Here is a 14,956-nt window from a genome sequence, read left to right on the forward strand (position 1 = left end):
TGCAACATATGAAAATAAAACGGGCAGCTGAAGGTTCCAAGAATACGTTCTTCAGCCTTTGAGATTTCTCAGTTATTTTGGATAATTGATTTCTAAACAAGCCATTGCAGTGTGCATTGTGATAATTTGAAGCACTTGTCAATCCACAGATCCAGAAAAACACACTCTATGGTCTCACTATTTGTTGTTCTTTTTTCCTTTACCTGTAGATGGAAGGTGTATTCTGTTCCAAGACAATAATGCAAATCTTTATCAAACGTCTATGCTTTAATGTCTGATTTTTGCTGCTGTAGAGAGAAGTTATAGAATTTAATAGCATTTTTAGAATTACTGTGTTGACTGTTGAGGTGACATTTATTGCAAAAAATGTCTACCTCCTGTACCTCTAATAAATTAATTCAAGTCATTTGAATGAAGAATTGAGTTAAGTATTTTTAACCCCGTAATGGTTTAATTTCCAAGGCATGTACCCTACTGACCAATCTGAGTATACCAACTTAAGGAAAGCTGTAGAGAAATTGACACTGAATGATTCCAGTGTTACAGTTCACCGGGACAGCAGTCCAGCCCTGGGAGCTGGCTGGAGGTAAGTGACAAGATTATATGCCAATTATTGGTTTTCATGATTTTCAATTCAATGGTGTTCTCTTCATTTTATTGTGTATGATGTCCAGTATTTACTTGGGCTGCAAGTGCTTATCAATATTAAGAAATGAAGAACTCATTTTTGGTAAATTGCAAATGAACAGAATTTTTGCACTAAAGCATTTAGGATTTTTAGGATTTTTGTTTTCAAAGCATCCTCTTAATCTTCTGTTGATTGGACAATCTCTTTCTCATTCATTTAGAACAGTAATTATGATTTGAAGAATAAATGACTTTGTATTATGGTTCTTATTCAAATTTTATGGAATGAGCAGTTTCTCCCAGGCCCAAAACATTATTTTATTTGAATTGAATTCAGTTGAATTGTGGGACCGGACAGCATCCCAGGGTGAGTACTCAGGATGTGCACGGCACAACTGGCAGGTGTGTTTACATTTTTAATCTCTTCCCCCTCCCAGTATAGAGTGCCATCATGCTTCAAAACATCCATCATTTTCCCTGTACTTAAAAAAGAAAAAGGTAACATGTCTGAATGACTGGTGTCCTGTCGCACTCACCTCAATAATAAGCAAATGCTTTGAGAGGCTGGTCAAGGACTACATCTGCAGCATGCTGCCACCCAAACTGGATCCCCTACAATTCGCTTACCAACACAACCGACTGACCAGGCACAACAGCCACAGCTCTACACACTGTCCTTACACATCTGGAGAAGAGGGATGCTTACGTGAGAATGCCGTTCTTGGACTACAGTTCAGCATTCAACTCCATAATCCCCTCCAGGCTCGACAAGAAGCTCAGAGCCCTCAGCCATCACCCTACCTTGTGTAGCTGGATCCTGGACTTCCTGTCAGATCGCCGGCAGGTGGTAAAAGTGGGCTCCCTCACCTCTGACCCTTAAAACAGGTTCCCCCTCTGGACTGTGTACTAAGCCCCATCCTTGACTCTCTGTATACCAATGACTCTGTCGCCACCCACAGCTCTGAACTGCTAATTTGCTGACGATACTACACTGATTGGCCTAATCTCTAATAATAATGAGGCAGCCTACGGAGAGGGAGTCATCACCCTGACACAGTGGTGTCAAGAAAACAACCTCTCCCTCATCGTTGCAAAAACAGCAGAGCTGGTTGTGGATTGCAGGAGGAATGGAGACAGGGTAACCCCTATAGACATCAATGGATCTGGGGTTGAGAGGGTGAACAGCTTTAAGTTCCTCAGCATAAACATCACCAAGAATCTCACGTGGTCTGTACATACTGGTTGTGTGGTGAGAAAGGCACAACAGTGCCTCTTTCACCTCAAATGGTTGAAAATGTTTGGTATGGCCCCCACAAATTTAAGAATGTTCTATAGGGGCACAATTGAGAGCATCCTGACTGGCTGTATCACTGCCTGGTGTGGGAACTGTACTTCCCTCAACCGCAGGACTCTGCAGAGAGTGGTGTGGACAGCCCAGCATATCTGTAGATGTGAACTTCTTACTATCCAGGACATTTACAGAGACAGGTGTGTAAAAAGGGCCAGAAGAATCATTGGCGACCTAAGTCACCCCAACCACAAACTGTTCCATCTGCTACCATCCAGGAAACAGTACTGAAGCATAAAAACCAGGACCAACAGGCTCCAGGACAGTTTCTTTTACCAGGCCACCAGACTGATTAATTCATGCTGACACAACTGTATTTCCGTTATATTGACTAGCCTATTGTACATAATATTTATTATAAATTACTTAAATTGCACATTGCACATTTGAATGGAGACATAATGTAAAGATTTCTACTCATGTATATGAAGGATGTAAGTAATAAAGTCAATTCAATTCAATTCATTTCTACAAATAGCAAAACTAGTTTCCACTTGCAATTTAATACTTGTTCTTTCTGATCAGTTTTGGGTTTTTTGTTATTAATTACAATACTGTGGAGATATGGTTGCCATTTTGATCTATTTTTGTTTGTTTTCTGACTCGTGCTTGTAAAGAGAGTGGAGATAAAGGCCTGTATTACTTAAACAATGAGACATTGTAAATTATTGTTGCTCAAAGGGACCTGAGTGTTCTTGCATACTTAAATCACTAAAAACCAACACATAGGTACAGCATGCATATAGAATGGTGGCCTTTTTTACAAATTGATTTCATTACAAAAGTAGACTTGTTACTATAATTACATAGTATGTTTTCAATGCAGTAAGCACCCTTGTAGTTTTTTACAGTTTTGTCTCCATACCTGAAATAATATATACTTGTTATGAAGAAGGGTAGCAAAGATTCAACAGACATGTTCTGGGGATTTTGGGGTGGTACATAGAGCAGAGACTGAGTAGGCTCAGCCTCTTTAGAGTTTAGAATAGAGAGAGGTGATCACATTGAAATGTGCTTTTTACATATAGGACTGGAATGATGTTACCCTGGCTGAGGAGTTTAGAACCTTTGTCTCAAAATTAGTATTTAGGACAGAAATTAGAACTTTCTTTTGGCAGTGAATCCTAGCAATTTTCTAAAACACAGAACCTTGTTGATTGTATTCATAACTGAGATCAATAGGTTTTGAAATATTAGTTGAATCTTGAGATACAGAGATAGGACAAGATTGCTATTTCCTTCATTATGGAAAAGGTCCAATTTTTTCACAGTCATTAAATGACAGAGATTTTAAATGTCTTACGGCAAGCATGGAACAGAAGAATTACCTCTTGCCTAGTGTCTATGACCATTGAAGTAACTTGTTGATGCAGAACTATCATCAAATTTATATTTCCACACTGCTCAAAAAACTTAATGAGAATTATATATTTTTCTGTATTTTGGATAAGAAAAATGTTTTGTTTTCCTTTATAACTTCTAAGTAAGCAATAACATACTGCTCTGATCTTGTTGTTACTAAGGTCAACATTAAACCAGTTATTGTTATTGTGGAACTTCCTTTAACATCAATAGCACTGCATGTATGAAGCTGGATAGCCACATATTAGTAATGTGTTATATATGACCATTCATTTGCGTAAGTGTTTTTTCAGGGAAACGTTACTGGAAGAAAACCATGGATTAAAGCACTTAGAATTCATATCCATTGAATCCTACCAATTCAATGGTTCATTTAGTTAAAAACTAAATGTAAAGTGCCTTGATTCATGGCTATGTTTTTTTTCTAGATAATTAGCTAAAGGTCATACAAATCCTAATATTTATAATTTGCAAATATGTTTATATCAGTAGATATTACACTAAAGTTGAAGGTAAATTAATGGTTCTAATTGCCAGATTAGGTTTTCTGGGACTTCTGCACATGGAAGTATTCAATCAGCGTTTGGAACAAGAATATAATGCATCAGTCATTCTTACTGCCCCTACTGTTCCATATAAGGCGATTCTATTATCCAGCAAATTAATTAAGGTAGTGTGTCTATAAATCATTTTCCGCATTGAATACTTTGAAGTTTGAGACCACTGTGAAATTATTTATGACTGGTTTGCTTTTATTAATAACATTTGTGAAAAGCAAAAGCAATTGATGCAATATTGTTCCTATTTTAGCAATATGGAAAAGAAGAAATTACAATTTTAAATCCATGCCAATTTCCTGATAAGCACCAAGTTAAAGAATATTTGGAACCAATAGTCATTGGCACTATCCTCAGTCCTGATGATTACATTGGGGAAATAATGTCCCTTTGTCAGGTACAATCAATCTTTTGGAAAACAGTAATCTTTATTTAATGTCACATATTTATAATCAACACATTGTTCAGAACTGTTATCAGTTGTTTGTATTATCGTAATAGGTAAATACTAGCTTTGAGAAATTGCAAATAGTAATATTGAAATATAGAATAAACTTAAATTTGTATACTCATTGTGAGGTCCTTTCTACTGAGCTCTCTAATTGTTCTGTGGTGAACTGGTGAATGCCAATGAAATTCACCGCTGAAATTTTTGTACTCTGATAATAACGGCTTGCTCTTGTAATTTTCCACATTTAAGGTCACCTGCAGTTTTTTCCCACTTCCTCCATAGAAGTGTCTTAAGCACTGTTTTGTGCCCTCCTTTGGATCTGGGCCTTCAGATCAGCTCAGTTTATTGGTATAAATGAAGTCCTAAGATATCTGCAGAATCCACTGCAGGCATAAGTGGAATGAGATTAAAGAGGTTAAAGTTAGTGGTTAAAGAGCAGGCAGTTAGAAAATTAATCAACAGGAATCTGGTGAAATAGCAGCAATAGGCATAGAAAGAAGCTTGGAATGTAGAAAAATAAGGATGTTATGGGAACAATTATGAATCCTAATGGGGAGAAAAATGATAAGTTAATTATAAAAACGTTGGACAGGAAACCTGTGAGACATAATTGCTAATACGTGAATGATTTACAGAAGAAGAATGGAAGGCTACAGTTTGCTACAAAAATGAAGAGTTTGTTGCTAGGCTAAAGAGGATCAAAAGACAATGCTTTATTCAGATACACGCTCATTTTCGATATCAGCAACTGCTTTCACTACTCTTCATTGGCAAGGGGCCCAGAGGTTAGACAGTAATATCCCTCCAAAAAATTCTGGAACAACTACAATTGTTCCCTTCTTTCTGCATGTGGATATAAGACCATAAAATATAGGAGCAGAGGTAGGCCATTTGGCCTATTGAGTCTGCTCTACCATTCAATCATGGGCTGATCCAGTCCTTCCAGTTAACCCCACTCCCCTGTCTTCTCCTCATACCCTTTGATGCCCTGGCTAATCAGGAACCTATCTATCTCTGCCTTAAATGCACCCAATGACTTGGCCTCCACAGCTGTTCGTGGCAACAAGTTCCACTGACTTACCACCCCCTGACTAAAGTAATTTCTCTGCCTCTCTGTTCTAAATGGACGTTCTTCAATCCTGAAGTTGTGCTCTCTTATCCTAGACTCCCCGACCATCGGAAATAACTTTGTTATATCTAATCTGTTTGGGCCTTTTAACATTCGGAATGTTTCTATGAGATCCCTCCTCATTCTCCTGAACTCCAGGGAATACAGCCCAAGAGCTGCTGGACATTCCTCATACGGTAACCCTTTCATTCCTGGAATCATTCTCATGAATCTTCTCTGAACCCTCTCCAATGTCAGTATATCATTTCTAAAATAAGGAGCCCAAAATTGCACACAATACTCCAAGTGTGGTCTCGCGAGTGCCTTATAGAGCCCCAACATCACATTCCTGCTCTTATATTCTATAGCTCTAGAAATGAATGCCAACATTGCATTTGCCTTCTTCACCACTGACTCAATCTGGGGGTTAATCTTTAGGGTATCCTGCGCAAGGACTCCCAAGTCCCTTTGCAGCTCTGCATTTTTGAATTCTCTCTCCATCTAAATAATAGTCTGCCTGTTTATTTCTTCCACCAAAGTGCATGACCATACACTTTCCAACATTGTATTTCAATTGCCACTTCTTTGCCTATTCCCCTAAACTATCTAAGTCTCTCTGTAGGCTCTCTGTTCCCTCAACACTACCCCGCTGCTCCATCTATCTTTGTATCATTGGCAAATTGAGCCACAAATCCATTAATCCCGTAGTCCAAATCATTGACATACATCGTAAAAAGGCAGCGGTCCCAACACTGACCCCTGTGGAACTCCACTGGGAACTGGCAGCCAGCCAGAATAGGATCCCTTTATTCCCACTCTCTGTTTTCTGCCAATCAGCCAATGCTCCACCCATGCTAGTAACTCCCCTGTAATTCCATGGGCTCTTATCTTGCTAAGCAGCCTCATGTGCAGCACTTTGTCAAAGGCCTTACGAAAATCCAAGTATAGTACATCTATTCCATCTCCTTTGTCAACCCTGCTTGTAATTTTCTCAAAAAATTGCAGTAGGTTAGTCAGGCAGGATCTTGCTTTCAGGAAACCATGCTGGCTTTGGCCTATCTTGTCATGTGCCTCCAGGTACTCCATAATCTCATCCCTAACAATCGATTCCAACAATTCCCCAACTACTGATGTCAGGCTAACAGGTCTATAGTTTCGTTTCTGCTGCCTCCCACCCTTCTTAAATAGCAGAGTAACATTTGCAATTTTCCGGTTATCTGGTACAATGCCAGAATCTATCAATTAAGATCATCGTTAACGCCTCCACAATCTCTCCACCTACTTCCTTCAGAACCTGATGGTGCATTCCATCAGGTCCAGGTGATTTATCCACCCTCAGACCATTAAGCTTCCTGAGCACCTTCTCCCTCGTAATTTTCACTGCAGATGTCTTCCACTGTGAAGACTGATACAAAATACACATCCAGTTTCTCTGCCATCCCTGCGTCTCTCATTACAATAACTCCAGCATCATTTTCTATTGATCCTAGATCTACCCTCAACTATCCTTTACCCTTTATATACTTAAAAAAGCTTTTAGTATCTCCTTTGATATTAGTCGCTAGTTTCATAATTCATCTTTTCCTTCCTACTGACCTCATTAGTTTTCGTCTGCAAGTTTTTGAAAACTTCCCAATCCTCTATCTTCCCACTAGCTTTGGCTTCCTTGTGTGCCCTGTCTTTTGCTTTTACTTTGGCTCTGACTTCACTCGTCAGCCACGGTAGTGTCCTTCTTCCATCCAAAAATTTCTTCTTATTTGGAATATATTTGTCTTGCCCTTTGCTCATTTTTCGCAGAAACTCCAGCCATTGCTGTTCTGCTGCCCTTTCTGCTAGTGTCCCTTTCCCGTCAACCTTGGTCAGTTCCCCTCTCATGCCATTGTAATTTCCTTTATTCCACTGAAATAACAACATATTGGAATTTAGTTTCTCCTCAGATTTCAAAGTGAACTCGGTCATATTGTGATCACTGTTCCCTAAGGGTTCCTTAACCTTAAGCTCTCTTATCACCTCCGGATCATTGCATAACACCCAACCCAGCATAGCCGATCCCCTGGTGGGCTCGACAACAAGCTGTTCTAAAAAGCCATCCCTTAGACATTCTACAAATCATCTCTCTTGATGTCCAGTACTGGCTTAGTTTTCCCAATCCACTTTCATGTTAAAATCCCCAACGATTATCATGACATTGCCCTCCTGACACGCCTTTTCTATCTCCTGCTGTAATTTGTAATCCACATCCTGGCTGCTGTTTGGAGACCTGTATGCAACTGCTATTAGGGTTGTTTTACCCTTGCTATTTCTTAACTCAACCCATAGAGACTCTACACCTTCTGATTCTATGTCATCCCTTTCTGATAATTTAATATTATTTCTTATACACAAGGCAACACCGCCCCCTCTGCCTACTGACCTATCTTTCTGATACACCTTGGACGTTCAGCTCCCAATGGCAGCCATCCTTTAGCCAAGTTTCAGAGATGGCCACAACGTCATACTTGCCAATCTGTAGCTGAATTTCAAGATCGTCCATTTTATTTCTGATGCTGCTTGCATTCAAATATAACACTTACAGTCCAGTATTTGTTGCTTTCTGTTTTAACTGCACCACGCCTCTATTGTCCTGTAACTCATCCAATTGGCTATGATTATGCCCCATCTCCTGCCTGTCCTTTCTATCATATCTGTTACATGCTATTTATTTCTGTTTCCCCTTCCTCAGCCCTATCACTCTGGCTCCCAGCCCCCTGCCAAATTAGTTTAAACCTTCCCTAACAGCTTTATTAAACCTGTTTGGTAGGATATTGGACCCCTTTGGGTTTAGGTGTAACCTGTCCTTTTTGTACAGGTCGTACCTCCCCCAGAAGAGGCCCCAATGATCCAGGAACGTGAAGCCCTGCCTCTCTCAGCTGTGCATTAATGATCATGCTATTCTTGCGCTTGTTAGCACAAGGCACAGGCAGCAGTCCTGAGATTACTACCCTAAACATCCTGCTTTTCAGCTTCCTACCCAACTCCCTGAATTCTCTCTTCAGGACCTCCTCTTTTTATCTATGTCTTTGATACCAACGCGTACCAAGATTTCTGGCTGTTCACCCTGTCCCTTCAGAATACTTTGTACCCGATCTGAGATATTCCATACCCTGGCATCTGGGAGGCAACACGCCATGCGGGTGTCTCTATCAGGCTGACAGAACCTCCTGCCTGTTCCCCTCACTGTGGAATCCCCTATGACTACAGCATTCCTCATCTTCTCTCCCTTCTGCACCATGGAACCAGGCTCAGTGCCAGAGACCCGATCACCATGGTCGTCCTCTGTTAGGTCACTCCCTCTCAACAGCATCCAAATCGATTTAACGATTACTGAGAGGGATAGCCACAGGGGTGCTCTGTACTGTCTGAGCTCTTCCCATCCCTTCCCTGACAGTCACCGAATTTTCTAACTCCTGCAGCCTCGGGGTGACTAACTCCTTGTAGCTCCTATCTATCTTCTGCTCACTGTAGGTCATCGAGCCGCAGCTCCAGATCCCTAACACAGTCTCTCAGGAGCTGCATCTCGGTGCACCTGGCACAGATGTGGCCTTCTGGGAGACTGGAAGATTCCCAGGATTCCCGCATCTGACACCCAGAGCAGAGTACTAACCCTATAGACATGCTTTCTATTCCTCCAAAAAAAAGCAAGAAAAAAAATCAAAGTCCACTTACCCACCTACCTCGCCGAAGCCTAAATGAGCCAAAACCCTACCACTCTGCCTCAGACCACTCCTTTGATGACTGCTCCACTAGGCAGTGTCTCCCTTTTATGCCTGAACCTTCCCTGCTCTCGAACTGACGATTGGTGTTCTAGTTGTAGCCGAGTTCCCACGACACTTTCCTCTTTTAAGCTTTGCTCCCAGACTTGTAATTAGAGATTGACTTTCAATATTGAGGCATAATGTAATCCTAGAGAAAGAGAATCAGAATCAGGTTTAATATCACCAGCATATGTCGACATGTGTGCGTGGCAATTGAAGAGGGTTACAAGAAAAAATGGGATAAACTCGTTTAACTCTAACTACTAAATTCTGTGATGATGTCCCAAATATAAACCATAAAAACATTAAATGTTTATTGGGTTTTACCTATGCAGGGCAGAAATTGAATTATATGACATATAAATTAAGTTCGTGTTTTCCAAATAATGGTGTCTCAGCATTCCATCACTAATGTACTTCTGATTTAGTATTGTTACTCACACAGGAAATGTTCCTCTAGAATTCACTGAGTGAAATTTGGTTTTCCAGGCGTCTTTTGTATTTAGTACATCTGTACTTTAAAACTCCAATTCAAATGTATTGCAATATGACAGATAGTAGCATCAAGCAATTTATTCTAGATTTTTCGATTTTATTGCACTGTAAAAAATTTTCTATGTGATAATGTGGTTCCATAAATACTTTTAAAATGTGGATCAATCTTTATAATTAGTAAAAATGAATGCTGATATTTAAAAATAAACTCTCTTTGAGGGTATTTCGGATCCAATTCATGAGCTTTGAAATGTAACGCTTGCTTACTGCACACTGGTTTTTTTAGGGTCGAAGAGGTGTTCAGAAAAATATGGTTTACATTGATGATCAGAGAGTTATGATGCAATACCAATTTCCATTAAATGAAGTTGTGGTAGACTTTTACGACAGTCTAAAATCTCTTTCTTCAGGATATGCCAGGTAAGATTATAATACTCATTTTCTCTCTATAAAGTAGAAACAAAAATCCAAGGAGGAATTATTAAGTGGAAAGGACGTGTGCACATCAATTGATGGCAATGCTGGGAGAATGGAGGAATAAAATGCAGCTATGACTGATTTTTCAGCAGATTGAAGACATTGCTGAGCAATCATGAACAAAACAGATGGAGCAAAAGTTTAAACTGAGCTAAAAATGAATTAATTTTAAAATTCCATTAACCTCTTTATATACATACCACTAGATTTTAGTAAGTATTGGATTAAAGTCCAAAATTATTGTTCTCATCCACATCGCAGAACCTCTTGCAGTTCAGAAAATAATCTTGTGTTCTTTTTATTAGTTCACCAATACATGGTCTCACAGTTTCCTATATTCCATTGCCAGATTTTCCTGTTCACTTATTTTTTGCTACTTTCTGTTCCCAACTTCATTTACTGCAGCACTAGATTTGGTATTTAAAGAACAGTGCAATTTGTCAAGCCTTGTTGAATGCCTCTTGGAAACAGATACAATATCGATTGGCATTCCTTTATTTATAAAATCTGTCAGCTTCTCAAGTATCCAATTATTCCCACTGCTGCCTGTAAGGAGATTATATGTTCTTCCCATGAATGTGTGGGTTTCCTCTGGGCGCTCTGGTTTCCTCCCACAGTTCAAAGCCATATTGGTTGGTAGGTCATTGTAAATTCTCCCGTGGTTAGGTTCATATTAAATCAGGGGATTGCTGGGCAGCACAGCTCGAAGAGCTGGGAGGGGCTATTCTGTGCTGTATCTCAATAAACAAATGTATGTTCAATGTGCCCTTTAGAAATCCATGCCAGCTCTTTCTGATTGGATTATTTGAAGCAATATGTAAATTAAGTTTGTTCTCTGAATATCGTTTGATCACAGTTTTAACATTAGAAAGTACCTAGTTAATGTAAACCACTGGAAACCATTTTTGAAAAAATGAGAACCAGAGTACACTGCTTGAAAGTAACAAATTAAAAACGTATCTATAAAAATAATATTTCACTCTGTGAAAGGTGGGGGGGGGGGGGTGCAGGTGGAGCTGCTCTTATAGGAGATGGCCTGGATCCAGTAGAATGAATGACTTGCTTTTGTACAGTAATAAGTAAACAAATACTTAGAGGAACTCCCCATGGATATCCTGGGAAGAAATTGTGTTGAGTTATTTGAATGGAATTGTAAGCACAAGAGATTCTGCAGATGTTGGAAATCTAGAGCAACGCACACGCAAAATGCTGGAGGAACTCAGCAGGTCAGGCAACATCTGCGGAAATGAATAAACAGTCGACAATTTGGACCAAGAGCCTTCATCAGGACTGGAAAGTAAGGGTGAAGATGGCAGAATAAAATAGTTGGAGGGAAAGGAGGACTAGCTAGAAGGTAATGGGTGAAGCCAGGTTGATGGCGGTGGGGGATGAAGTAAGAAGCTGGGAGGTGATAGGTAGAAACAGCAAAATACTGGTGAAGGAATCTAGGAGAGGAGTGTGAACCGTGGAAGAGAGGGAGGAGAAGGAGCAGCAGGAGATAACACCTTGAGATAAAACACATGCAATTGTGATAAGATGCAGTGTGCATGCTGGGGCATGTAAATCCCTGTATACATGTGCTGTGTTTTATCATCATGTTTTCCTCTGAATCCTTAATCTTTGTTGTTTCCCCTTTCATAATATACAAGCCTTTTGTATGTTAATTGCTCTGGATTCATGATCGCTCTTTCTTTGTGTTATACCATAAAGTAAGCATTGTTTTACACAGATTTAAACAGACCAGTTTAGAGAAGTTGAACAATTTTTTTCCTTAAACCCTTCTATTCTTACACCTATCTATGATATCCTCTTATTCCTGCTGATGGTTGGGACATCTATAAGTGTTCACCTCTTTTGTTTTGTTTCTAAATTCCACACATATGGTCTGAGATTACAACCTAGAGGTCCCACACTTAGCTATCTGCTTTACTACCTACTACTGTATGTTCACTTTGCAGGACCTCCTCTTTCTTCCTGTTTAATCATAATTATCTCTGGCTGCACCCACACCACCTTGGAGCCTTGTTCATACCCACAGAAACTGTTTCCCTGACTACCGAGTTTCCTATTGCTATCGGTCATCAAGACTTTTTCCTTCCCTGTTAGTGCCACTGATCTGGCTGCTGCTGGTGCTTTCTTCTGCAGGGAACTCCTGTAGTATCTGCCTGCCTTAAGATCTCCCCTGTGGTCATGTATAATCTTGCTGAATTTGCACTTTGAACTCCTACTGAACTTCCTATGTAATCACCCAATGCCTCCCTTGTCATTGAATCCAGCTGCCACAATACGGTGCATTGGACTTCATTAATCATGGGATTGAGTTTAGGAGCCAAAAGGTAATGTTGCAGCTATATAGGACCCTGGTCAAACCCCACTTAGAGTACTGTGCTCAGTTCAGGTTGCCTCACTCCAGGAAGGATGTGGAAACCATAGAAAGGGTGCAGAGGAGATTTACAAGGATGTTGCCTGGGTTGGGGAGCATGCCTTATGAGAATAGGTTGAGTGAACTTGGCCTTTTTTCCTTGGAGCGACAGAGGATGAGAGGCGACCTGATAGAGATGTATAAAATGATGAGAGGCATTGATCATGTGGATAGTCAGGCTTTTTCCCAAAGCTGAAATGGCTAGCATGAGAGGGTATACTTTTAAGGTGCTTGGAAGTAGGTACAGAGGAGATGTCAGGGGTAAGTGTTTTACACAGAGAGTGGTGAGTACGTGGAATAGGCTGCTGGCGACGGTGTTGGAGGCGGATAATGATTAGGTATTTCAAGAGACTCCTGGATAGGTACACGGAGCTTAGAAAAACAGAGGGCTATTGGTAACCCTAGGTTATTTCTAAGGTTCAGCACAGCTTTGTGGGCTGAAGGACCTATATAGTGCTGTGTGTTTTCTATATTTCACTTCAACTGATCTTTGTGATCTGGGTGAAGCTGCGGCTGGACACAATTCACCAGAGATAACTGACTTCTCAATGAACATTTCATATTATGAATAAAATATTCGGTTTTCAGCTGTGAATAAAAGTATTGTTTTGCAAGATGAGTTTACTTAAACCACCTCTTTAAATTTTGTTTTTTGCTGTAGCTTTGACTATGAAGACGCAGGATTCCAGGCTGCTGACCTGATTAAATTGGATATTTATCTAAATGGAAAATGTGTGGAGGAGCTCACAACAGTTGTGCACAGGTTTGTCGTTGTTTGTAGATGTATAGATGTTGTAATGCATGCATTTTTCTCTGTAAAATTAGATTTCTAGATCTATAAATTTATAAATAGGGATAACAGAAAATAAATTGAATAGTTTTTCACTTTGAAATGATGGATGATGGACGAATGATGGATGGACCATTATTTTTAAGCTGTAATCAGGATGCAAAGTCAGCAGAAGATAAGAGGGTTCATATATGGAAATATCAATAAGCCATCACATTTTACAGTTGCAATACAGATCAAAGCAGCAATTAAGTTAAGATTTCATAACACCTCTTGAGATAGAAAATTATCCAGAATCACAGATTAATTAACTAATAAACTGCATTTCCTAAAGCTAAAAAATGTTCAAAAGTAAAATATATTATCAGAGTACATACACGTTACCACATACTACCCTGAGATTCCTTTTTCTGTGGGCATACTTAGCAAATCTATAGATTAGTAACTAAACAGGATCAATGAATAACAAACTGTATAAATGCAAATACAAATAAATATCAATAAATAATGAATATGAAATAACATGAAATGGAAGAGCATGAAATAACAATATAAAGAGTCCTTAAAGAGAAACCATCGGTTGCGGAAACACCAGAAATAGAATGAGTGTAGTTATTCCCCTTTTTTCACGAGCCTGAAGGTTGAGGGGTAGTAACTGTTCTTAAACCTGGTGGTATGAGTCCTGAGGCATTTGTACCTTCTACCTGATGGCAGCAGTGAGAAAAGAACATGGCCTGGGTGGTGAGGATGGATCTTTTGGTGATAAATTCTGCTTTTTTAAAGCAACATTTCACGTTGATGTGCTCAATGGTTTGGAGGACTTTACCCATGATGTATGGGACTAAATCCACTACCTTTTGTAGGATTTTTTTGCTCAAAGGCGTTAGTGTTCCCATAACAGGCCATAATGCAGACAGTCAGCACACTTTCCGCCACACATCTATAGAAGTTTGCCAAGGTTGTTGATGACGTGCCACATCTCTGCAGACTCCTGAGGAAGTAGATGTGCTGTTGTGCTTTCTTTACTATAATATTTATGTGATGGGTCAAGTACGGGTCCTCTGAGATAGTGACACTCAGGAATTTAAAGTTACTGTCCCTCTCCACCTCTGATCCTCCAATGAGTACTGGATTATGAACAACTGGTTACCCTCTCCTGAAGTCTACAATCAGTTCCTAGGTCTTATTGACATTGAGTGAGAGGTTGTTGTTATTACACCACATAGCCAAATTTTCAATCTCCTTCCTCTATGCTGTTTGAACACCACCTTTGATACAGCCCACAACAGTGGTGTCATCAGCAAACTTGTATATGGTGTTGGAGTTGTACTTAGCCACACAGTCATAGATGTAAAGTGGGTAGAAGCAGGGGACTAAGCACACATCTCTGTGGTGCTCCTAGGCTGATGGAGATTGTGGAGAAGGTGTTTTTGTCAATCCAAACTGACTGGGGTCTAGACTGAGGAAATCGAGGATACAGTTGCATAAGGGTGTATTGAGCCCAGGTCTTGGAGTTTACTGATTA

General features: G+C 39.9%; 1 protein-coding gene across 2 annotated transcripts in view; it reads left to right on the plus strand.

The window, feature by feature from the left end:
• guf1 (GTP binding elongation factor GUF1) overlaps positions 1-14,956 on the plus strand; it is a 47,183-nt gene that overhangs the window by 17,322 nt on the left and 14,905 nt on the right. The window contains exons 10-14 of one of the 2 annotated variants that reach the window (XM_073064726.1): positions 463-586; positions 3,875-4,007; positions 4,148-4,291; positions 10,029-10,162; positions 13,303-13,404. In XM_073064726.1, the coding sequence (XP_072920827.1) occupies positions 463-586; positions 3,875-4,007; positions 4,148-4,291; positions 10,029-10,162; positions 13,303-13,404 (637 nt within the window). The remainder of the gene's footprint in view (positions 1-462; positions 587-3,874; positions 4,008-4,147; positions 4,292-10,028; positions 10,163-13,302; positions 13,405-14,956) is intronic. The other variant, XM_073064727.1, reaches the window with a different exon arrangement.

Source organism: Hemitrygon akajei, chromosome 13 (genome assembly GCF_048418815.1).
Source record: "Hemitrygon akajei chromosome 13, sHemAka1.3, whole genome shotgun sequence".
In the NCBI taxonomy this organism is placed as follows: domain Eukaryota; kingdom Metazoa; phylum Chordata; class Chondrichthyes; order Myliobatiformes; family Dasyatidae; genus Hemitrygon; species Hemitrygon akajei.